Source organism: Zingiber officinale, chromosome 3B (genome assembly GCF_018446385.1).
Source record: "Zingiber officinale cultivar Zhangliang chromosome 3B, Zo_v1.1, whole genome shotgun sequence".
In the NCBI taxonomy this organism is placed as follows: domain Eukaryota; kingdom Viridiplantae; phylum Streptophyta; class Magnoliopsida; order Zingiberales; family Zingiberaceae; genus Zingiber; species Zingiber officinale.
The window spans coordinates 133,283,948-133,310,760 of NC_055991.1; the positions used below are offsets into that span (position 1 = coordinate 133,283,948).

Below are 26,813 nucleotides of genomic sequence, written 5' to 3' on the forward strand. Positions count from 1 at the left end.
ACCTGTCATATTTAAATTGTATTTTTTATGTACCCCCTGTAGATTTTAAGTGTCGTTAAAATGTCCTTGTAATTTCACTGTTTTTTCATTTTAACGCTAAGCTTTCGTAAATATTGTTAGCTAACCCCTCCATTGTTAACAAAATCAATGCCTCTTTCAAATTTATGCAAAATCTACCGCTTCGATATCAAACTCAATTACGCCCCGACGCAATACCTAACAAAAAACAAGTATAGAGAGATAAAAAAATGTCTCACTCTAAAGAATAAGATTGGATTTGCCTAATAAATAAATAAATGATGAATCAAATAATATCAAGAACAGCTAGGGTAATTGAGAAGTACCATGATGGGGATTTTGAAAAAGTCTTGATAATAAGATTTATGATGAGAAAGATTAAAGTTTTCACACTCAATAATTGATTGAAATATCATCTCAATATATTCATAATACGATCTCAATGCCTCAAGCTTGGTGCAGTTATAAAGACACAGCAACTCGGTAGCTAGGATTCGATTATCAAGAAGATAAGGAATGTTTTCGATTTTCTTTATCATTATCAATCGATCAAAATTTATTAGACTTCAAAAGAACTTAAAAAGGTCCAATCATCTAAAATCTCCAAATCAAATAAAAATACTTTTAAATATTGAAATTCATGCTAATCTTTAAAATTTAATTATCAAATATATTATTAAATCTAGCAAAAGATTCTCATGGTGCTAAAAAGTGATTTATTTGTCTTAGCATTTTGATTAATCCATTCTCAAATTAATATGGAAGAAGTAAATCATGAATAAATCTTAAATGACGCATGGAAAAAGATAAACTCCTACTGATCAGGATTTAACTCTCAATCTTTATTATAATAATAATATCATATGCTAACTAACTATCCATCCAAAAAGACAATATTCTCAAACATATAAAAGGTGGAACATGAGCTTTCAACAACACTTCACCTTAGCTTTCAACAAAACTTACTGAACATTTAAGGGTAAAATAATATTAGATATGACTATAGAAAATTTGAAAGGCGAGGGCAAATAATTTTCCTCAATATTAGAATTTTTTTTTAGGACAAAAATATTAAAAAGGCATCCTTTAACAATAGTCAAAATTTCTCTATAATATCTTTAAAATTTAAAATAAATTATCTATTTAAATAATTATTTTTCATTACATACTAAATTACCTTAAATTTTTTATTTTTTTATTATTTTATCTCTCTTTATATAGTACCCTTTCATTACGCAATTCATTCCTTTATTTTTTCCAAAATTAAATAATATTTTAGTACTTAAAAATAAATTTTATTTACTAATTTTAAAAAAACATATCCATAAAATCTAATATGAATGGTATAACTAATATATATAAAAAAATTATATAAAATATAAAATTCAATGTGTGCTCGGAGATCTTCAACATAACACGCATGGTGATTAATAATATTTAGAGGGACTATGCCGACAAATATTGAATTATGAAGCATGATCAAGATATCTGAATATGCCCAAATTTATGTATGACAGAAATAAAAGGAACTCCATCTGACACATTGACACAGACCAAGAAGGGAAGTACGGCAATAGAGGAGTCTTATGACATCTTGCTCGACAGAAAGGCTACTTCTTAGGACACTGGAAGGGCATCAACTCAAAAGTTCGCAATCTCAAACGCTCTGACTATGTTTTATTAAGCAGCATTTTTCTTCTCCAAGAGTATCTCAATCATATCAGCAGCATCTTGAACCGTCTGAATGGTCTGGGCATTTTCTTCCTCCACACTGATACCAAATTCCTCCTCAAGACCCATAACGACCTCAACCTGCGCTAGAAATTTGATGTTTAGTAGCTTTCTGAAACAATTCCTCTTCACAATAATTATCAACAATAGGTACGATGATGTTTCTGCATCATCACATGCAACAATTCTTATTTTGTAAGTCAAATTAGCTTCAACAAATTTTCTGTAGGGCAAGCCATGGATTTCTGGCAAGCTATCTGGTTTTACCATAATAACATCACATAAACAAGCAATTGCAATTTCTCAAAAACTAAAAGAGGTAAGTTTTAATTGGTTTTTTGTATAGGTGTAGAATAGTCACATAAGCAGAGTTGTACAATAAGACTTTAGAATTTTGCAGATATTTTGAAGAATCATGTAGAAGTAGTGTGGAAAATTTTCAATTAAGAACGTGACTGTTACCGTGTCAAGAGAATCAGCCCCGAGTTGAACAAAGGTGGATTCTCCAGTAACCAGAGCATTCTCAGCGAGTGCCAACTGTTTCTTCACAATTGAGCACACCTTCTCCAGCGTCTCTGGCTTGGCCTGCTCAAAGAATCAGATCGTATTTCATACAATTTCATGCCAAGAAGGAATGACAAAGATATTGGTTACAATTACATAATATATCACTTGTGCATGATGTAGGATTCCAACTTAAATGAGATAGTTAAAACATAAACCATACGAATTGTGGAAGATGTAGGCACTCCTAGGGCAATATTTGAAATGCAAGATCCATTAGGAAAAAGATAATCTTATGGCTACCTATCAAAGTCTTTTTTTAAGTCTAAATGGGAGACCAATTCCTGACACTTGGGATATTGTCAAGGTGCTGTTAATATCAAAATCTTTCAAGTCGCTCTTAATTGAACTTTTATTTTAAAAAAAAAAATTTGATCTGTCTCCCATACCTTCAATTATGGTTGTTAATTGTCCTTGGTCGAATGATTCTAATGAAATTTCAAAATATCTTATGACTGGAGAATTAATTACACGTTTATAAATTTAATTTTTCAAATATGATTATTATAAGAAATAAGATCATAATCATTCAACTTGTCAAACTATAGATTTATTGGAACATATATATCATTTTAATCTATTTTCTCTCAATTAATCATCTATCAAAACTATATCTAATTGCTTCCAAATATGTTTCTTTTATCTTAGCTTTTCTATAATTTCACGCATTCTCATGTCAACTGCACTAATTTAACTACATTTGTTATAAGAGTTGTTAACCATTTGTTATAAGAGTAATGAATGCCCAACTCCGTAATGATGACAACAATCACTCCTCATTTTAAACATTTTAACCTTTTACCAAACAGATAACAATAGTGAATGGCTCAACTCCCTAATGATGACAAGGAGTTCCCATCTCATTACATGACATCAACTAGCGAAGGAAACATAGAAGTCATGTAGCACTTACCTATATGCCTGGTAAACGGAAACAACTTTAGCTTGTAAACCACAAGTTTATCAAAGCTGTAATCTGGGTAGCTTACAAAATTTCACCAGAAATATGTTGTTTCAGATATTAATTTAACAATGGGGAAAACTATAAAATGCTTAAAATATGCAAGAAGATTAAAACATCACCGGCTATCAGTACTAAACTAACTATCCAATATTATTCAATCTGACATTAACAAACAAAAAAATAATCATATTCTTCAAACAATATACCCTTTCACATAAAACAGGTTACTCCATAGAACAAAGCATGAACTAATTGAATGATAGACTTCTCTATTCAATAAGAGGGTGCCAAGCCCATGGTTGGTGCTCTAAGCAACTAAATTGGTAATGACTTGGGATGAGTGACCAAATTCACTAGCTCCAACATTATACAATGTAAATAAAAAAACTGTAAATGACATAATTTTACTAAAGGAAAACATTAATGAATGCAGTTAACCGAAGCATTAAATCTTTGTTTTCATCATCGCATTATACAACTTTTTTTGAGTGGAAGATATTGAGTGTTTGCCTACCTACTTCATTAATGTCTAGCATCTTTACAAATTCATATTTGTGTTTATCTCAAGCTGAAATTTACAATCTTCAGATTAAAAAAAAAATGGAAACTGGATCTCAATGGATCAACAAAATGACATACTGAATGAGAGAAATACCTGCACATAGAAAATGTATACACAAAGGACAAAGAGAACATACAGCACAAGAAATCCTGAAGCGCGGTGCTGAGCGGATTGAAACAAAGCTCTTCCTTTGGCTTGTGAAGGAAACTGATTTGAGACCAGAGAGGTGATTAGATACCTGCAAAACAGGGACAATATCTATATGTCATTTGGTTTGAACTGAGAGAAGAATAAATATCATGAGAAGAGAAGAATGTAATCAGTTTGGAAACTACACTGATGATTATTTCAAAATTGATCAATGGTTGCAATATAATATCACCACATTATGCCACATGCTGAGTAAACAACAGGACAATAAGAGTATACTTAAAAACAATCATGTAGTAAAGTAGTCTTCCAACTACATCGCTACAGGATATTTGAAATACATACAGCTAGAGACAATTTAAACAATTGGGGAATGTAGAAGCAATAGAACTTTGAGTATATAAATTTTTTAAAAAAAGATGATATTGGCATAGCAGAGAAAGTAAACAATGAAGAGATGTTCACGGTACGATTCGTTATTCTCCATAGAGTTAAGAGCCCTCGCACTTGATAGGCCTCACTCAGAGATGGAAATTAGAAATGTCGACTTCAGATTTGATATGAAAATTAGATGTATATGCACCAGCGATAGTACGTTCAGAGTACAGAGAAAAATAGGAGAGAAGGTTGAAAAGAAAGAGTCCAAGAGAGAGAGATGGAAGAGCAGGGTGAACATATGATACAGTTAAGAATTTCATCTAGTCAAACATCAGATAATCCACACTCATCTAAACAAGCGACAATTATTAGATCTTGAATCACATGCCGATGTCCAACCTGTCGCGCTCTCCAGAACATCCTATACTCTCATTTATAATGAATGCGAGCAACCTACTTTCCTAGGAAGAAAAACAAGGCTACGCCTTAAACGATATAAGAGATTTTCGTCACATAAAAAATTGTTTTATTTCCTGGAATATAGATGAAGCTAGCATTTATAATGATAAAGATCGATCGAGACAAGATGTAAAGAAAAGATTTGACAACTTCGAGATCCATTATTTCAACCCAGACATAAACCCTCATTAATAAGCAATGTGCGTTGCAAAGGAACTCCAGTTCATCCTTAATATAGATGTTCGATTAGCTTAAACTCACAATCTAAGCAGCGAACAGATACGAAATCGAGTCAAAGGATTCTGTTAATAGTTCAATACTCAAAATAAATCAACCCACCGTTTCCAATAGGAAACAATACAATAAAAGATTATAAATGAAAAAAAATAGTCGATGTATTCAGAGCTCCTCGACTAAACTTCTCATGCCAAAAAAAATCACAAGACGAACAATCCAACCAGATCCGACCAAAATCCTAAAGAATGAATATAAGAAACAGAAACAGGTTCAGATCAAGCAAACACAAGGTAGGTAGCGACTCGTACCTGCAGCAGCCGCCGCGGCGGACGAACCGAGACCACGAAGGCCGTTCCAGCGACTGAAGCCATCGATCTGCGAGTGAAACCGAGAAAACACGAAAGGAAGCGAGAGAAAAGGGAAAGACGAGCTCTGCGTCGATCACCAAATGCGAGGGTGCGGAAGGCGGAACTCCGTATATAGAGAGGGCTGGCCTTGGTATTATCGACATGAAATGACCAAAATGCTATGACAGCATTCCCGACAAACGAGGAAATGGCTTGGTATTGCTGTCATTTCATTTAGGCAAAGCGTGCCCTATATGCGGTCAGATCTACCTTTGCCCTCCCGACCCCGCACAGTGACATATATGGGAACTAGATCCTGACGGTCCAATTGTTCTTTATTTTTCGAATCAACGGTTGGTTGAGACTACGCTTTGACAACTCATCATGGAACACGATTGCCTGGTGAGGCGCCTGCAGCATCGGTTTCATCGAACTCGAACCCGAACAGCTGGCGACGGAAGCTTCGGTGTTTGGTCATCCGAACCGAACCAACAACTTCCTTCAATAACTAGGATTCGTTTATTCTGTGAAAGATGACTTGATTCCAAACAGAAGTTATTTTATCTTAACAAAATATTCTCTTTTAATCATAATTTTCTACTGTGTTAGAAACTGAAAGTACTATTAGCAATTCAATGATACGGTGGAAACGCTAGAATGTCTACCGAGATAACGCTAGTATTGAAAAGAAAGTAATTTTCATGAAGCATATGATAACAATATAGTAAGATCTTACAAAAAGAAAGTATGTAGTAATTGAAAAGAAAAATAAATTACAAGCAACACGAGTCTAGGACGAACAAAAACAAATGCAAGACGGGGGGAAAAGGTCAAAAGGATATTGTTTCTTGAATCAGTACTTTTTAGAGTACAAACTTTGGTGTGGTTGAAGTCTCATCACTTTTTACGTCTACTTTGTAATTAAAAAAAATATATCAATCAGAATGAAGAATGCTACAAGAAGGGTATATGCTTTGTACGAGCATTTGGCAGGGGGTGGAGGGCTTCCACTATCAGCAAGCCAGCTCCAAACGTTGTACGAGGATTAGGCAGGAGGTGGAGGGCTTCCACTGCCAGCAAGCCAGCTCCACACGCCACCGGAGCTTTGCTGTTGCTGAATGCTTAGAGCTTCCTGTTCTGAGGCCGCCTTCTGCCGCCGAAGCAGCTCCACTTCCTTCTCCAATGCCTCCATCGCCTGCAATTTTTGCCGTAGTTCTGCCACGTCCACCTATCAAGAATATAACTTCTGAGGTATCTGTTAATTGTAAACATAGATACTTGAATGCATACATGTTTCACGTCAAACAGCACACGTCCAGAACAATACAAAATGGAAGTCATCTTCAGCATTGAACTCGAGGAAAATATTCGTAAAAATAAAACATACATCAAGAAAGCTACAACAGGTTTTCAGCCTCCCATTTATTTTTTGAAAAATGAGCACACATGAATAAAGGAATTGGAGTAGGAGATTAAGTGAGTTTGGGTACTAATGACAGTAGAAGAAAGGTTTCAAGCTTGCAATGCAGAAATTTGCTTTCATTCTACCAGCTTAAGAAAATGACCCAGCGAAAGTCTTGGCATTCTAGGATTGATGAAGTGCAAATAGGTGATTTGCTGCCAATGATGGTGGATGTTATCAATTAATACTAATGCTGTTTGTTGAGGATAAGGTTTATTTACAACAGTAATCATTTAGAAAAGCAAGGTCGAACCATCAATTCTCTATAGCTTTGTAGTTGTGCTAAGGAATTCAATAACAGTCATGCAGGTAGTTTTCAGTTGTAAACACCATGAAGTTAATTCTGCTGAGAGAAATAGTAATGATAGTATCTTAGAAGATAATACAAAGTTTAACTAGAAGAGGAAGGATTACTTTGGCAAGAATCACAATGTTTTTTGTGGGATGTTGGTGAAGCTGCAGAACAACACTTATTCAAAAATTAAGTGGGCCTTTATTGGACAATACATATAATTATCAAATGCAATAGCCAAGCAGAAATTATTTTGGGGGAGACACTGGAAAATAGAATGGCCTAAAATATTGTTGATTGCTGTGTGCAGGGTACGGAGAGATACTGATTTATCTGGTTTAATGGGAATTTTAAGAAAAAACAATTTTTGGCTAGAATCGAATTGCTTAACTAGGGGTGAAAAAAAATACAGAAAATTATAATATACCGCACATATCATACCAATATTTACCGTTCATACCAAAGATTATGGTATACTAAAAATTTTGGTACAATATTATACTGTACCTAAAGTTTCGATATCCGCATCAGTATGAAATTATTATTTTTCGGTATTTCGGTATATACTGAAATACCTAATATATTCTCTTATAAATTATTTACTATTCTAATTAGATCTAAAAGTTTTATTGGCAGTCCAAGTCAACTCCGTTCTCCCCTTGAGGAATTGATATACGATAAAAATTATTTATTATTCTACTTAGGCTTAAAAGTACCTCCTTTCAAACTATGTTCTCCATTGTCGCCCACTCTGATCAGTAAACCAAGCCATTGCCCCTCCTCCAATTCGAGCTCGTCAGCATCCCCTCCAAGGTCGATTCCACTCCTTGATCTCTTTCCCCTTTCCTCTTCTCGAAAACTCTAAACAAGACCTAGTCCTCTTTAAACCCTAACCCAAGACTATCTTCTCATCGCTCTTCATTCCTATTTCTCTTTACGAAGTCTTTGCCCTAACCCATATGCACTCCTCGATTTACTTGAAGTATTTGATGAAGCATTCATCGTCTCCACCAAGTCTATTTTCAAATTTTGGCAAGAAAGCGAAAGGTTTGATTTCTCTTATCCAACTTTAATTTTCCAACTTTTTCCTCTCTTTTTTGGATTTAGCATTGTATTTAATGGTTATGTTTCGAATCACAAATTCTTTGTTTACATGTGCAGTGAATCATATGAATTATTACCTTTTCCAAGATGGAGTCTAATAGCCAAGTTCATCCCAAACATCAAACGCAACATAATCTGAAATACAAAGTCTATGGGTCAAAAAAGATTAAGAAAATCTTCCAAATCAAAGCCTCATATAGCTCTTAAACAATTAAGGCATATATCTTGGGAGCATTGTGAAAAGGGAAAAAAAGAACAAGGAATAGAGATATGCAAATAGTGCGAAGTTGAGATCCCAGCAGCTTACGGAAGTACTAGTGGGTTAAAAAACCACTTTGTAAAGAGGTGTAAGTCAAGTCCGCTCTATGAAGCAAGTGAGAATGTTAAAAGTCAACCTACATTGATGAATGAGACTATAGGACAAGTGCCCTAGTTCCTCATACTTATAATCAAAAAAGATGTGAATTGAAATTGGCAAGGTATGTGATTGTCGATGAAGTATCTTTTAGGACTGTCGAAAGGAAGGGGTTTGTAGAGTTATTATATGAATTACAACCGAGATTCAGAATTCCTGATAAAAGAAAGTTGCAAGTATGGTTTATGATCTATTCTTAGTTGAGAAAGCTAAAATACAAAGTGTGATTGGCGACCAAAGGGTAAGTATCACAACTGATACTTGGACATCCATTCAAAACATAAATAATGTAGTAGTGACAACTCGCTTTTTGGATAGTGATTGGAAGTTACATAAAAGAATAATTAACTTCACAAATATCACTAGTTATATAGCGAAAGAAATTGGCAAGATGGTTGAGGTATGTCACAATGGGGGATAGAAAAAGTCTTTTCAATTGTAGTCGATAATGCTTCCTCTAATGGCACAACAATTGATTACTTGAAAAGAAGAATGAAAGTGAAAATTCATTGTTATTTGAAGGGAAATACTTGCACTTGAGGTGCGTGGGTCATATACTTAACTTAATTGTTAAGGATGGCTTGAAGAAGCTTAATGTTTCAATTAAAGCTATAAGGAATGCAGTTGCTTTTATTCATTCTTCCTCATCAAGGTTGAATAAATTTAGGGAGTTTGCCATACTATCCAAGTTTTCTAGTACATCAACAGTACTTATGGATGTCAAAATAAGGTGGAATGCAACTTATAAAATGCTCAAAGTTGTATTACAGTATAGAAGGGTGTTCGAAAGGATGGCCGAAGTATGATTGCCTTTTATGAATTACTTGTACGAAAAAGATGAAAAGGGTAAAGAAAGGATGGGGTCTCCAATTGCTGATGATTGGGAGAATGCAAGACTTTTGTACACTGTCTAAAAAATTTTATGATGTCACTTTGGAGCTAAGTGGTGCAATCACTTATCAATTATTGCATTACAAATTGAGATTGAGAGAAAGAGAATTGATGATTTGGATCCAACTCTTTAAAAGATAGCATGTGCAATAAAGTTAAAGTTTGACAAGTATTGGGGGAATTGATATAATATGAACCCTTTGATATTTATTGAGAATATTTTGGACCCGGGGAACAAGTTTCAAATGATCAAAGTCGGTGTCAAAATTTGGAGGTACTCCTACAAGGATCCAAGAGTTTGTTGATAAGGTCAAACAAAACTTGGTAACTTTGTGAACGGAGTACAAGGGAATAAATGATATATTGAATGTTGAGAATTAAAGTATGTAAATAGAGTGTGATAGTGGAGATGGCGGTACTAGTGGTGGTCTTTGTGATGAATTGTTTGATGATGTGGAAGCACAAAACGAAAAAAAAAACAACTTCAAGAGATATCCAATGAAGTGGATAAGTACCTAGTCAATGAGATTGAAAAACAATCTAAACAATCTTTCAATCTTTTGGAGTGGTGGAGAGGAAGTGAAACTAGGTTCCCGATCCTTTCAATTATTGCCAAGAATATTTTTGCAATTCCATGCTCAACTGTTGCTAATGGGTCCGCTTTTAGCTTGGGCAAAAGGGTTGTGGATCCTTTTAGAAGCAATTTGAGTACTAAAATGGTAGAGGCATTGGTGTCCACCAGTGATTGGAGCGAAGTTTAATTTTTGAAAAGATCCAACGGATGATGACCTTTAATTATATAAGGAAATTGAAGAAATTGAAAAGAATAAAAGTTTTTTATTTAATTAAATTTAAACTTAAATAATAGCTATCATTGTTAATCTAACCTGAAATATAATGCTTCTTTTTTACAACTGCAAATGCCACTCAAGACTATGCTAGAGCTACTTGTTCTACATCCACCTCCACTTTGGTCTAACTTGAAGAGTACGATTATATTTACATCACTGGTTGGATGTCTATTGAGATCAAAGTGCAAGGTCACTAAGAGAGGTAGACAGACTAAGATGAGAGAAACTCTCTTCAGAAAGTCTAGTACTATTCAAAGTTGAAAAATAAATCACAGTTAAAGAGATGCAAAGAAAACATATAAAATATTATTAACCAAAAGAGATCTAAATTACTTAGGCATTATTAATGGTGTCTTAAGTGGCAATCAATGACTAAGTGGTGCAATAAAACCCATATGCCCACCTTTAAAGATACAATCATGTAATGAAGCTCAATTGCCCTTAGTTTGTTAGAATTGCTTATTCATGGTTTCCAAGATAGTCCCATATAAAACAATATGTATATTTATACAAAAAAGAATTATAAAAATAGTGAAAGGGTCACTCCGTCCTTAAATGGAACCACTATATTTTCATAGAAAGAGTCACTCCGCTTACATGGCAAGATTGCATATAAAATGTTAGATTATGCATAATAACTCTCTCTTTCTATCCATATATTATTTTTTGAAATGGAACCACTATCAATATCTTGACATCAAGTTTTTACACACAATGCCTTTCTATAGGATTGTGCTTATTTTGACACAATATGTTTTCTTTGTTGCTATGCTTTTGTTTTTCTTCTTAGTGCTTAATTTTGGCTAACTTTGGATTCTTAAATTGTTTTTAATTAGACATTTTTTATTAGCTAGTATTATATGTATTCATGAAAATATATTTCTGCAAGAACATTTTTTAACTTCGTTTTTTGACATAATGCTTTGCTTATTATTTGTTGCTGTCAATTATCAAATTACTAGAATCGCGCTAGATAGAAGATGTGAGGAAAAGGAGGGAAATGCTCCCAAAATCAATTCCCCTCCTTTCTCTCATATCTTCCATCTTACTAATCAATGTTGAAGTATTTGGTGAACTCTTTTGATGATGTGAAGTTTGTGTGCAGTAAGTTTTTTTTGAGACCTTACAACAGCAAGAGTTATTAGAAAATTGAAATCCTTATGAAATGATATCTAATCGGATGATCTCACCATATTGATTTCAAGCCGCTGTTTGTTTTGTTCACTGATGCATTTATGTAAAATGGTTTTGACTTTTAACATTTCGATATTAACATCTTATGCATGCTCTACCTCATGTATTCTTATTGGTCAAATGCTTGACGCTCATTTAAAATTTTTGCTGTTACAGGACTTGCAAATTAAGTCCCTCCACCACCCGCTCAGTCAACTACCATAAACAATGATCCTGCTATAATTTTGGTAGGACAATGATACGCATATTCATAATTGTTGACTTTAAAGTATCTTATCTTAAAGTTATTAATAGTCACATTATCCTTGGCAGTGGAGGTGCAGCAAATGTTACTTCCCATTATGGAGCTTGATCTGACCTAACGCAAATTACAAAGCACTTGCTTTTGTTTTTTGATAAGAAAAAATACTTCATTTTGTAATCAATACTTTAGTTCTTCCTGTTGTGATCAATACTTTAGTTGTTGTTAGTGATGGGTTGTGTGTTTTTTAAATCTTATTGTTTGTTTGCTGTCTAGTAATGCCTTGTTATTATGAACAGGAGGTATTACATGTGGCTTCTGAATTGATTGTATCTGATTCTTTGCGTCAAAGTGATTTTCAGTATAGATGGAATTGTAAAACCATACTATACCGAAATTTTGATTCAATTTTCGATATGAACAAATATGAAATTCATACCATATTGAAAATCCAATATATCAAAGTTTCAATATACTAAAATTTTCAGTACGGTATACATATAATAGGCAAAATTCGGTATATCGTACCAAACCAGCCCTATTTGAGTGGAATGTCTTCTAGGGCTAGGATTTTCCTTTTCAATCATATTAGGGAGTTGGAAGTCAATATGAAAGTTAGTCTTCTACTCCTTTTAATGTTTAGCTTTCCATCACAAAACAAAATCCATCTTTCACTAATCTTGATGTTTTCTCTTGTTGGCCCCTTTACATGGTTCTTAATGTCACTTGTGACTACTCTTAAGCAGTGTTTTAAAAATCATACCAGACTGACCAATTCAACCAGGAACTGGCTAGTCAAACATTACTAAGTTGAGAGGGAATTTATTGTATTGTTGTTATTCTTAGAAGGGAACTATTTCGCCATATAGAGTTTCAATATTATATGTAATAACTAAACACATGATGCAGGACTAAACCATAACACAATTAATATAATAACAATTAAATCTTAATATGAATAGCAGGGGATGGTTGAATAAACTTCTAGTCTCTTGTGTGATCGTCGTGTGTTCATTATGCTGAAAGGAAAGTGTCGTAAGTATAATTGTCATTCTTTGTCAATCAAACTAGTTGGGCAATTATAAGACGGCATACAAATGCAGTAGAAGAAAAGATAATGCAAAGATAGATGATTACTAGAAAAATAAATAACATAAATATAATTCCAAAGCAATTAGGTGTAGCTCCATACATGATAAAAGGAGGAAAAAAAGGTTAAAAGGTATGTCATGTTCAAAGATAACCAAGAGATGTACACAGATTGAATTAATGAGTCGAAGATGTGAATGGTAGAGAGAGACCAACAATCATTAGATTTCACAATAAAAATGTGTAAATACCTTTCAATATTACTGGTGATATAGCATTCAATAGTGTCTGATAGAGGGATAAACTCAATGTAGCCTAAAGGCCCTAAACAGTTGGAAGTTAGAGGTAACACGACCAAATCCAATGATGATAAATGTGTACCTCAAGTTTAAAGCATCTTGACTGTTCAGCAGCAAGCTGACCTCGAACTGACTGAAGTTCCTATAGTAGTTCATAATTAAAATGGATGGGTTAAAATTTTGAATACAAACAACACCTTATTATGATTAAGAAGAAACATCGAGATGAAGCTTGCCTTAGTAAGTTCAGAATTCTTCATCTCAGCTACAGCTAACTCTTGCTTGAGCTGTACAGTATGCATTTGTTCTTTGTCAAGTGTTGCTTCTAATTCTCGTTTCTCTGCGTCCAGGGTTTCCACAAGGTGCCCTATGGTTTCTTTATTGCTGACACTCTGAAATTTAAGTCAACAAAAATTGAAATAGCTACTATGATTTCCACATGATCCTATTAAATTAAAAGAAAACATCGATGCAGAATTGTAAACCACTTATGTTTTTCTGTCACTCAGCACAATTCAATACAAACAGTTGGTTATGCTGACATCTTAACAAGATGTTACATTACCATTTGCTCTGAGTCACCATTGTCCACCACAATTTCCTTGATCTTTTTATCCTGAGTTACTTCGAACTCTGGTTCCATATCTCTGCTAGCATCTACAGCAATAGTGTCCGATTCTGGCCCATCTATCATCCTTGACTGTGAATGTGATACGTGGCTGGGTTTGAGTACATAGACCTAACCAAACAGAAATTTTGCATTAACACAAGCATGAGGAAAAAAAATCTTAAATAGATGATTAAGTATTTACTTCATTGTTATAACGCCCATTATAACCTCCAAAGGAAAGAAGGAAATCTTCCCCCTTGTGTGTGTTTGTGAGCAAGCTTAAGCCCTAAAATATAATTGCAATAATAGTAGTCTTGAACTCACAATACATTTGAAATAAGAAATAACTTTCATGAACATAATGACCAACAGTAGCAAAGATAAACTAGACAGTAAAAAAGCTTATGCATACCTCACTAGCAAGGGGCACGCGTCCTTCAACAGTGGTAACAACCGACCAGACTAGTGTGGCCATGTTCAAAACAAGAGTCTCAGAGACCCCTGAAAACAAGCTTAGAAGTGCAGAAAGAATTAGAAACAAGAAATCAACAATAATTGACTCTAAGTTGAAAAACGGGCAATTAACATAAACGACTATTCATAAAAGCCTAATTCAACCTCACAAAAACAAAAATGTCACAGCTAATTTATACTCTTGCCAGAATGAAAATGCAATATATATACGGTTTTGATAGCCTGGGCGACACGCATGGGTGCCTCAGTGCATGGGGGATGGAGGCGCCCACATGCGTCGCGCACGCATGTCGCACATGCTAACATCTCTCTCTCTCTCTCTCTCTCTCTCTCTCTCTCTCTCTCTCTCTCTCTCTCTCTATATATATATATATATATATATATGACCTTAAGGATAGCAGACATTGAATACTACTACAAAATACAAAGTGAACAACAAAGTGAACCCATTTTCCTTGGGGCTACTGCTATCTCCAGAATCCTTATATGTTTAAAAGGTTTCAACTTTAATATATTTTTTTTTACTACTTCGAATATTTATCCAGGTTTGCAGCTCTGTGTCCTTAAATGCCCTTTTACTACTTTACCTTGGTAATTGTACCTTCATTCTCATTGACCATATTGTTTTTAATAATTAACAATGTAGCTAGCCATCTTATTGGACTGTACATTAAAACTTCAGAAAGGCAACAAATAGGTGAACAAAACAGCATAAAGACCATGATGCGAGTAGCTGAGGATTTATTAGTCTCCGTTCAAAGAGGAAAATGGCAAGAATACGTCTAGAAAAAGAAACTCTTCAAAAACATACCATTCTTATTATTACCACCTCCAGCAATGAACCAGTTCTCCCGAATAGTTATACCTGCATGGCCAGCTCGTGGCCCAGGAACCACACCCTGCTGCTCTGGTTCTGACCATTCCATCTAGATAAAGAATGAATATTAGAAAAGAACATAATCTATCATCATCATACCATCATCAGGAAAGAGAGATCCTTACAGTTTGCAGGTCAAGCATATGCAGATCATTAAAACATGTGGCATGAGAACCACCACCAAAAATTAGGAGATACTGGTCAGCATGACAAGCAGCAGCATGTTCAGATCTTGGAGAGGGAGCCGCACCTCTAAAACATAATAAAGACAGAAGAATTAGTCAATGAATAGTAGCATTCTCTGTCAATTCAGATTTACATAAAAATAGTCTAATCAAAAAGACCACTGAAACTTTGGCTTTGAAGTCTAATCTAGCTGGCACTTAGTCGACAAAGGCATTCTGATATGCTGTCGTGCTTAGGGGTGTCAAGCAGAGGTTGTGGCCCAGACCATATCAATCTTAAATGGGCTAGATCAGGCCTGACATGAGCTGAGCTGAGGTGGACCTAACATGAAGCGTGTGTGAGCCAGTCATGTTGTGCAGCAGTATGCCTGCTCATGTGCCAAACTTGGCACAACCCATAACAAGGTTGTGCTAAACATGGCTCGTGCCTGTGACAAGCACAGACCATATTTTGGGCTTGGAAAAAACCCAGACCAGGCTGGGCACGATCCCTTACTCGGGTTGACCCACATACTAGGCACCACTCAAGCACAAGACTACCCCTTTTTCTTATAATTTTCCAATATATCCATTCTTTTGTATTAAAAAAATAAAAATAGAAGAATTTTAGTCATCCTGCTATTAAAATAATTTAAAATTCTAAACTTTAAAACTAAAAATCCTTTAATATTCTATAACTACCCTCCCTCCCAACTCTCGACCAGCAAGTTCTTAGTCTCCTATTCACTCATTTTCCAATCTCTGTACTCATCTCTCATTTTCATTTCTAATCACTCAATCTCATCTCTCATTCTTAACCCTCAACCTTAAATCTCAAATTCTTAAATGCCTATTATAATATTCCACAATTCAATTTGAGCAAAATCAATGTCATCACTCATCAGCAAGGGCAAGGGTCTACAATGTGAACGAGAGGAATGATTATATGGTGGCTCAACATTTATGGCTGCATCATGGACCCAAATCTGTCTTGAGTCAAGTCTACACAAACTTGGGCCATGCTTTGCCCAACACAACTCCAACATGATTGGATTCATCCTAACTGAATCCAATCATGCCTGACCCAGGCACAGACCATTGACAAGCCTGCAATGCCATTAAGACTACCTGAATTATGCATGTAATTATGCCCATTAAAGTTCTCTATTTGCATAGAACATGTCACAAATGCAGTCTCAAAATCCAAATTCGTTTTCCTTAGTACTAAGTTGCTAACTACAATTATGACACAAGTAGTTTGTGTATTGAAAATATTTGCTAACTCAATATGCAAACCCAAAAAGCTAAGGTCAAAGAAGTTCAAGAAGATAAAAAATAAATTCTTACATAGCATCAATGTCATCCCAGGTCATGGTTTCCAAGTCAAGTATGTTCAAATCATTGAGAAGAGATCTCTTCGCATCTTCACCACCAAATATGACTAAAGTGTTTCCAACAAGTGTAACTGATTGGCCTCCACGGGAAATCTTCAATTAAAGCAAATAGTCAATTAGATTTTGGCCATATTAACTGAAACGATTCTGAGTGTGTAGGTAAAAAACATTGGAATAAATTTTCTGAACTTGTCATTTTAACTTTGGGTGTTTATCCTAAGTTTTTGGTTTGAATTACTAAAAAAAATAAAATTTAAATCTATAAATTCTGGTGGCATTTAAGGTTTCCTGACTTGATTCAATGGTCAAGATTATGCACTTGAATACTAGATCAAAGAAAACTTACTGGTGGTTTCCCATATGTCTTTAAATTTGACCATAAACAAGTTGCTGGATCAAATTCTTTCACTGGAATAATTAGAATAACACTGCTTCAGGTGGAGGGAAAAAAGCAAGGCACAATATTTACAAAACAAAATGATTTAACCTATTATGGCCTCGGATGGATCTTTTGTATGGCCAGCAATTGATAAAATCTTGCCTCCCCAAGGAATCTGAATGTAGGATAATAACAGGAAAATTTCCATTATAGACTCTTGAATTATAGCCACTCTTAGCAACTCTAATGTTGCTAAAAATAGAAAATAAATCTTCATGCAGTACCAATGAATGGCCGGCAGAGGGGGCAACAGAAGCAGGGTTTGAAGAATCCAAGGAACCTGCTAATTCTTTGGCTTCAATCCTTGACCATGACAAAGTTTTCAAATCTAAAACCTGCAATAATTAGATATAACTAAAGTCATTGAATTTATATTTCATCAGTATATTACAGAAAAAAGAAAAGAAATAAAATTGGAGGAACTATGAACCATTGGATCAATAAGTTCCCATTAAATTTTATTAAACATGTTTCTCAAGAGCACAACAATTCTAGCTAAAAAAACAATTATTTGGTTACAGTTTTATTAACCAAGTTGTACATTTCAATGGCAACCACAAAATAGTTTCATTATGTTAAAATACTACAAATGTTGTGCTTACCTGGAGATCATTAAGGTAGCGCCCATTGTGATTTCCACCAAAAATGTACATTTTATCATGTAAGACTGCTGCTCCATGCTGCACACAAATTAGTTTTCAGCTTTAGAGGAATAATGCTCGGAGCTATAATTTGAAAACACAACAGAAAAGAGAGAACACCGCATAACGAGGCTTAGGGCGTTGTCCGGATACTGGTGGTGCAACCCATTGATCATAAATACCAACTGAGTCAAGTCCCTCCTTTATCACATCTTTATCTTCCATATCCAATGGAAGCCCATTTTCAGAAGAAATAGTTTTTATTTCAGGAAGGGAATCTCCAATTTCTGAAGTTGATTGAGAAGCTGACTCTAATTTTGGCTTCTAAGACAATTAATAAATAGATTAGAAACATGCGCAATCATAGCCCATCAAGCAAGGGTAAAAAAGGATAATCATAGATACATACAACAATCAAGTTAGGAAGAAGTATATCATATAGTCAAAGCGAATTTTAGCAAATAGTGAATCAAAAAATGCAAACACTACACAATCACACTACACCAAAACACAAAATACAGTTTCATTTAGAAGTAATAGTTTGGCCATCAGGTTTTTGAATTGCAACATTCATTTTCTAAGCTTCACTATTATAAATATTTTTTAATACTTTTACAGACATTATTTCTTGTCAATCTACTCATGAAGCTTACATTTCATATTTTATGTCCATCCAATATATTGAGTAACAACTATTAAATTGCCATGAAATGAATATTCCATGCAACACAATATTATAATAGTTCTCAATTTGTTAAAAATCAGTTTTCTTTTCTAAAATGAATATTGATGAATAAAATTAAAAAATACTTCATTAGTGTACTTACAAACATTTCTACATCTACACTAGGCTCTTCTGCTACTTGAGGAACACGAGAATACCAAGCAGGTTCTTCCTCCTGGAAGAAGGCAAAAATAATGAATATCCTTGTACATTTACAACATACGCAACAGTAAGGTACGAACATACTTCCAGAATTTTAACAAACAGACGCATTGCTTCAGTTGAAGCCATATTTCCAAGTCCATGCCAACTGTAAGGAAAACAACTTTTTAGTACTATACATTCAGAAAGAACACTAAATACTGAATCATGCAATTATTTAGATAGGACTATGATACTAATGTAGTGAAAGAAAATAACTACATGCACATTCTCGTAGACAATCGACAAACAAGACCTTTTAGGTAAGAAGAAGATGCTCGAGGAATTCTTAACAAATTTGTGGGAAAGAACAAAGAAAAAATTAATAAAAAACATGCTTAACGCATAAGAACAGCCAAATAGTCCTTTTCTCTTGTAGGAAAGATGCATCTGATACCTTTAAAATACCAAATATTATTTTTTTTTAAAAAAAAAAAACATTGGAGACAAGCTGTTTGAATGAGTTGAATTAATGGAGAACTTTAAACATTGTAAATCAACGCATCACAACAACAACCATACGGAAGATAATAAATAAATGTTTGATAAATCTAAGTCCACAATAACTGTTACTGAAACAAAAAAGGGAAGAAAAGATCTGTTTCCCCTTGTATATGGTAAACATCAGTTGACTGTTAAGATCAATTACTATGTCATACTTAGACGAATGCTAAGAGATTCCGTTTCCAAGTTTCTCCATGTTTACAAATTGTCTCAAGCTTCATTTATAACTCACAATTTTTTGTCATAATTCTAACCACACAAACATACAAAATTGATCTTTCTTAAAAAAAGAATTCTACCAATGCACTGTTCCAGATTTTATTCTTCATGAACAAAGAATATTAATGCATCTTTCTAATCAACTCATATTCAGCAACAAGTACATTGTCTAAAGACCAACATACAATCATTGGCATACATCAACACTTGATCCCCCTCCCACTAGTTTCTTTAGTTCATAATGATTACTTTGGCATATTCAGCTTGAAATAACTTAAACCATCTACAGAAAAGTAAATACCAGGAAACATGAAAAATTAAAAGAAGAATAGATTCTTACAGAACTTAAGGATAGAGAAAGTAATCCTAGAATTGAATAAAAGAACATAGCCTCTCACTTATTTTTATTTAAATCTTTAGTTGCAAATGTCAAAATTTTAATATCTACTAAAAACTAGTTAAGTGCTAAACATGGGAAATGAATTTCGGGTGCATCTATAACAAGTTTCTAAAACATCTAATTCAACAAGTAAAAACCATAACATAGAGCACTGCATATATGACAACTTTAAAATAAAAATAAAAATAGGAAATAGCAGCGTAACAGAAACCTCGTCCATTTGCTTTGCTCAACGGGATTCCATGCTCTAGGTTTGGGAGCAGTGCACGGACCAACGGTAGCCTAAATCCACAAATTAGATCAGATAAAACCACAAAAAAAAAACCCCCGCAACTTGCATATTCACACCAAGATCGCATCACATTAGGGGTAGATCTAGCATTCGCGATAACACCAAACGAAGATCTATATCAGATCAACTAGAGCTACAGTTCTACCAAAATTCAACTCCCACCTGCAGATCCATCAGATCCTATAGAATGAAGACCAAGAAGACACTAGACAAAAAAAAAAAAGTTGCGGATCGCCGATAACCACAGCAATCAACCATAGATGTAGAGGGTAAAATCGCGGATCTGACCTGCTGGTAGAGGCCGTAGAGCAAGAGGGCAACGTCGTTCTGAAATCTCGAGACGGCGGTGGAGTCCCCAGGCGATCCGCCGAAACCGGCATAGGCGGCAGCCACATAGAACCTCTCGGGATACGGAAGGCCGGAGCTCGTCCTCGACGTCGCCATTTTTGAGTCCTCTCCCCAGAGAGTGCTCCTAAAATTCTATGACAATATATTATTGCATAAATAAATATCCGCGCAATGGCGCGGCTTAATATTCTACCAAAATTTATATATCAAATCAGAAAATTAAATTATTATTTTTTAAATAGTTTAATGACAGAAACATTTATCACAATTTATATTTTAAATTTAAGAATATTAATCAATTAAAATAGCTAAATCTGCACTCTTAATTTGTTACTAAAAAATACTTTATATATGTTTTCGTATTTTTTTTTTCAAAGGACAAAAGTCATCGCACCATGGAGTAATGGAAAAAAGAATATATTGTTATTATTAACTCAACATTTTTCTCTCGATAATCTTTTGCAGATGAAGCTCACTTCTAATTTATATTCTAACGTCTGACGTGGTTAAGTTAGCGCTGACGTGGAATGATATCAAATTAACCGTCCTCTAACAATATTTTTATTTAGTTTTGCTTATAGGGATGAATTGCCAGTGATAAGAAAATATTCTCAATCTTTCAATTCTAAAATAGTAACAATAAAATAACAACAAATAAAATAAAATAAATAGAAAATAAGATACTCAGCAATTTGCCTTTGTTACAACTTAGATGATTGTTAATTCAAGATAATTAAACAGCGCACTAAGAATCTCCTTCTCTGAAGGCGGATAAGCCTTTTACACACTTAGAGAGCTCAAGAGTTGTTAGGAAATTGAATACTGAGTTGAATGATTAATTTCTACCTCCAGGGGTCTTTATATAGCTCATGGAAATCATATCTCGAGTCTTGAGAGTGCCTCCAAAAGGGTTGAGGGCACCTCCAAAGGGATATGCGGATAAAACTTTATCCGCTCGCAAACGGTCTGTTTGACCTACTTGAGGGTGCCCTCAAGCTGAAAGGGTAGAGGCGTGTCCAACGACTGTTGAGAGTGCCTCCAGCTGCTTTTCCAACATTTCTTCATCTTCTCTTTAGCTTCCAAAGTTCTGATTGCTTGGGTGATTGCGGCCAACCGAAATAGGGTTCATCCGAACCTAATTTTCAGCATTCTCCTCGAGCAGGCTTTTGCCACGGCTTCTTGTCCCTCAAGCGCCACGCACATTCTTCTCGTCCATCGATGTACTCTTCCACAGCTCTTTCGTCCTTCGGACCCACTGAGTCAGTCGGCTCCCTTCCCCGTGTTGTCCTTCTCGCTACCTGCGTCTTCTGCTCGACTTCCTGCGCTCCTGAGCTCGTGCACACTTAGACACAGGGATCAAAATCAAACAGGATCTAACCTAACTTGGTTGATCACATCAAAACAACCACGGGGATTAACACCAAAGTATGTTGGGTTTCTTGGTTGCCCGTCGCTAGTGTTTCTCGATTTATTCTGGTGGCCTATAGAAAATTTGATGGGGTCGGGCCGATCATTGATAATGGGTATTTTTGTGTATTATTTTGGCTCTTATACTTAGCATTTTATACCTTCTCGCATACTTAATATTGTGTTTATATCATGATTTGGGAATAAGGATTCAATGGTTAGATAGGGATTTCTTTACTTGCAATGTATTTTATTCATTATGGTTAGTTTCATTACTTGTATTGTCTTTCATTATTTAGGTTAGATTTTATTTAATGCTTCGCTATTTCATTCCCTAGATTAATCGTGTTGATAATTAACCCATAGCGTAGAGTGACAATGCGTTGTGGATTAATTATTTGCACCTAATTAGATTTCGTTCCGCATTAGAGTAATTTCTTACTTGTCTTGCTTTTAATTTGTTAAATTTAGAATTAAAATCCAAAACCCCAATTCTATATTGAAAACCCCAAAAAATAGAAATAACATACGATCCTAAGTTTACCATCCTATCGTTACTTTCGTTGGCGGACGACCCGAGTCATTCCTATGCTACATTAGCGTAGGAGGGGTTTCGTATTTCATCATTTGATGTCCAATTCGCGACAAAATTGGGCCACAATCAATCATCCCCAGAGCTACTAAGTTTATCATTTTTTTTAGTTTTGCTTATATGTGTCACGATAATACAGTGGTAAGATGTTTTTTCAATTTCTTAGATATTTAATGCAATGGATAATTATTGAATTTGTTGATTCATGCACGAATACTGAAAGCGACTATTAAAACCTCTGATAAAAATGTTAGGATCGATTTGTGCTAAGAGGGGCGGTGAATAGTTCATCGCGCTTAAGTTGTTCACTTTGTGATGATGAAATGCTGTGGAAATACACACAAAACACACTCACAACGCTAACGTTAGGATTTACTTAGTATCCACCTTAATAAGAGGTGACTAACCCAAGGATCTACACACGACGCTCACTCCATTAATAAAAACACTCCTTCTCGGTAACTACTGAAGGTGAAGAAATCTCGTGCAATACTCACACATACAACAACTCGACACAAGAAGAAAAATGAAATAAATACAAATGGAAAACCCTCTCTTCATGCTTACTTGTCGTTTGTTGTTGTCTCTTGAATCTTGAAAGTGCACCAGCACTTATCCCCAAGAGCCTTCAAGAATTGGCTGTGAGTAGTGGAGAAATCGCGTGAAGAATCGAGAAGAATAGTGCGTGAAAGCACTGAGAAAAACGCTCGCAACGGCTATATACTGCGCGCTCCTGTGGCTCCCAATCAATTGAGTTTTGTCCCAATCGATTGCTACGTCACATCCCAGTCGTCGCAGCCGTCCATCGCCTGCATCCTACGCAATGGTCGAATTCCAATTGATCGACCAATCAATTGGGGAGGCTTGAATCGATTGGCTGATCGTTTCAGCCTTCTTCTGTTCTCTCACGTTTATGCAAGAAACCTGGCCCCAATCGATTGACCAATCAATTGGGGAGCTCAATCGATCGGCTGATCAATTGGGGAAGCTACTGTGTGCGCGATATAGGCTCCCAATCGATTAGTTGATCGATTGGGCTGCCATTTGTCGCAACACTGTGCCCAATCGATTGAGCTTCGGTTCAATCAATTGGCTGATCGATTGACCTTCCTTTGACTTGCTTAACTCAAGTCTAGGGTCCTCAAATCCAACATCCGGTCAATCGTGCCATGTTGAAACTCTTCATGCCTAGCATCCGGTCAACCTTAACCTGCCGGGACTTCTTTGTCAAGTGTTCGGTCAATCCTTTGACCCACTTAGACTTTTCTCCTTGTACCAAGTGTCCGATCAACCTTGACCCACTTGGACTTACCGTCTCGCACTAAGTGTCTGGTCCTCCATAATCCACTTGGACTTCCACCCTATGTTCGGTTACCCTTGACTCATTTGGATTTCCTCATGCCAAGTATCCGATCAATCCTTTGACCTACTCGGGTTTCCCAACATCAAGTGTCCGGTCAATCTTGACCCACCTGGATCTCCACGTGCCTGGCTTCACTCACCAAATATTTTCATCTGCCTAGCTTCACTCACTAGAACTTTCCATCTGCTTGGCTTCACTCACCAGAACTTTCCATCTGCCTGACTTCACTCACCAGGACTTTACCTAGCTTCACTCACTAGGGCTTTCACCTGACTTTATTTACCAAGATTTTCTCACTGCCCGACTTCACTCATCGGGACTTTCACCTGTCTAGTTTCACTCACTAAGTCTTTCACCTGACTTCACTCACCAGGATTTTCTACTACCCGACTTCACTCACCGAGACTTTCACCTGCCTAGCTTCACTCACTAGGTCTTTCACCTGGCTTCACTCACAAGGATTTTCCAACTGCTCGGCTTCACTCACCGGGACTTTCACTTATCTAGCTTCACTGACTGGGTCTTTCACCTGACTTTACTCACCAGGATTTTTCACCGCCCGACTTCACTCATCGGGACTTTCACCTATCTAGCTTCACTCACTTGGTCTTTCACCTGATTTTACTCACCAGGATTTTCTAACTGCCTAGCTTCACTCACTAGGTCTTTCACCTGACTTCAATCACCAAGATTTTCCTTTACCTAACCTCTAGTTAGGACTTTCCCAGTCAAGCATCCGGTCAACCTTGACATACTTGACTCTTCTTCACATCTAATTGGTCAGTCCTTGACCATAGGAGAATTGTATCAATAATCTACCCAATCAGATGATTGCATCTACAATCTTCATGTATTGTCAAACATCGAAACCCAAAATCAAGACTCAAGCTTGAGCCAACTCAAGCTTAGTTAACCAGGTCAACATTAACCTAAGGATATTGTACCCAAAAAAATTTATACAACATAAAATTGAATTATCTAACTCTACCAACTCAAAATTACTTAAAAATATAAAATAAATTTCTTTTAAAAAATTAAACGTTAGTGTAAGTCGATTTTCACAATCCAAATGTATAAATTTTCAATTTAATGGACTGAAAATGAATTTAAATTCAAAAATGTTGACCTTAGCGTATGATTCTAATTGAACCAATAATCCGTTGAATCCAGATTATCTATGATTCAGAGTTAAAAAATCATTTATGATATCTCTTTCTCATAATATTTAACATTCCTACATATGATACCTTCATTCCAATCTAAATAATCATTCTTACTAGCAACTAATAAAATAAAATTTATATTTTACAACTCTCTTTTAATTAATGAAATATAAAAAGAAGAAAAAAAACAACTCACTTCTTTAGTTGTTGTTGTGGTTGGAAAAGGGGAAAAGAGTTGCTAGTTAAAAGTTGTTTGCTTGAAAAAAGTAAAAGGAATTTTGTTGTTTTTGAGAAAAACAAAGAAGAGAAGATAGGGAGGAAAAAGTAAAATATGAGAGCTTTATCTTTTTCATTAACAATCTCGACTAGTTTCAGTGAACTTGACAATAACACAAAGAGAACAAAGCAAAATAAAATAGAGCTATCCTTGCAATGCCAACAAAACCTTAGAAAACACAATAAGAGGAAGAAGATGCGAGAGTTGCACTTGTTGTTATAAGAGAGCAACAACTGATATTACAGTTTTTACTTATCGGAGAAGAAAAAAGAGCTCTTATGCTCTAGAAGAGGAGGAAACAAAAAATATCAGTTTATTGTAGTTGGAGATGGAGAAGGAAACAAAAAAAATGTGAAAAAAATGGAACATAAAAAAGAGGGATGAGCGAAGATATGATGTGACGCATGACAGGATGAGGATTATTGTGTAGGGAGAAAAAAAGATTTCTTAAAAATATTCTAATTTTTTTAAACAGATCAAACTCATTTAAACCTTAAACTTAATTTGACCATAAACTTAATTAAATTAACTTCAAATCAATCTCAATTTAAACTAATATAATTCTTATCTTCACATCTACCTATTATATTTAGTTGGAATATAATATAATTTTAATTTAACACTCTTACTCTACATTCTATGATTTAATTATCAATTTTTAATTATATATTTTATTTTTAAAATTAAATATTTAATATCTTTGACATTTCAGGTTGCGATATTTACTCTTAAACGTCGAGGACTTTTTAAATGTAGTCAACTTTAATTTTTCGTTTCTGACGACGAGATAATGAGTCGGTCGGTGAAAATGACAGTAAAAATTTAGTATTAATTAAAAAAATAAAATCCGAGAGGAGCGATCGCACCTCGTCCACAACGGCACCGTCTGGGCCATGTTCTGTATTTAGTATAGTTGAACATCATGTTTTAAATAATAATAATATATTATAATTTAGTATGAACTTGCATCCAACTTTAATATTTATTAAAGGTTGAACAAAGTTTTGCTCACCTCACCCAAATTAAACCCTGATAAAAAAGTAAAAAATTAAATTATTTTTAATATTTTTTTTCAATAATATTAATAATTTAAAAATCTCACTTTCATGTCAAATTAATAATATTGTTGCAGTTTTAATGACCAAGAATCAAGAGTTATTAAATTATTTTATCATAAAATAATTAACAATATTTTTTTTAAAAAAAATAAAAATATGAATTCATGAGACTTTTAATTATTTTAAAATCTTAATAAATTTTGCATAAATTTAGGCGACTTAAGGAATTCATTAATATAATTCTTCAAACAAATACAGGTTATTAATAGAGTATTTTATGCAAACAAAAATAGAGAATGTTTCCTAATTATCATCGGCGACCTGGTCCGTAATAATCGATCCCAACAGACGCCCAAATTTATAGCCTTCTGATACAAACCCTCAATAATCCTCCATTGCGCAGCACCGATCGGCAGCC

At 34.9% G+C, this 26,813-nt stretch overlaps 2 protein-coding genes across 4 annotated transcripts; both read right to left on the reverse strand.

The window, feature by feature from the left end:
• Positions 1-1,423: 1,423 nt before the first annotated feature.
• On the reverse strand, positions 1,424-5,535 carry LOC121967874 (acyl carrier protein 1, chloroplastic-like). Its single transcript, XM_042518369.1, has 4 exons — positions 5,372-5,535; positions 3,976-4,077; positions 2,212-2,334; positions 1,424-1,830 (listed from the first exon to the last, which is right to left on the reverse strand). The coding sequence occupies exons 1-4, from the start codon at positions 5,432-5,434 to the stop codon at positions 1,699-1,701; spliced, it is 420 nt and encodes a 139-aa protein (XP_042374303.1). The 5' UTR covers positions 5,435-5,535; the 3' UTR covers positions 1,424-1,698.
• Positions 5,536-6,142: 607 nt separating this feature from the next.
• LOC121967875 (acyl-CoA-binding domain-containing protein 6-like) lies at positions 6,143-20,707 on the reverse strand. 3 transcript variants are annotated; one of them, XM_042518372.1, is made up of 19 exons: positions 20,476-20,707; positions 20,107-20,177; positions 18,818-18,881; positions 18,675-18,746; positions 17,968-18,168; positions 17,809-17,886; positions 17,431-17,541; positions 17,255-17,321; positions 17,114-17,175; positions 16,721-16,860; positions 15,335-15,461; positions 15,144-15,258; positions 14,271-14,359; positions 14,061-14,144; positions 13,814-13,987; positions 13,485-13,640; positions 13,331-13,390; positions 8,346-8,403; positions 6,143-6,638 (listed from the first exon to the last, which is right to left on the reverse strand). In XM_042518372.1, exons 1-19 carry the CDS (start codon positions 20,629-20,631, stop codon positions 6,424-6,426), a joined length of 2,100 nt encoding a protein of 699 aa, XP_042374306.1. In that variant the 5' UTR covers positions 20,632-20,707; the 3' UTR covers positions 6,143-6,423. The 3 variants fall into 3 exon arrangements, with proteins under 3 accessions (XP_042374306.1, XP_042374304.1, XP_042374307.1); XM_042518370.1 differs by having other exon boundaries at positions 17,968-18,171; XM_042518373.1 differs by lacking the exon at positions 8,346-8,403 and having other exon boundaries at positions 17,968-18,171.
• Between the last annotated feature and the right edge of the window lie 6,106 nt (positions 20,708-26,813).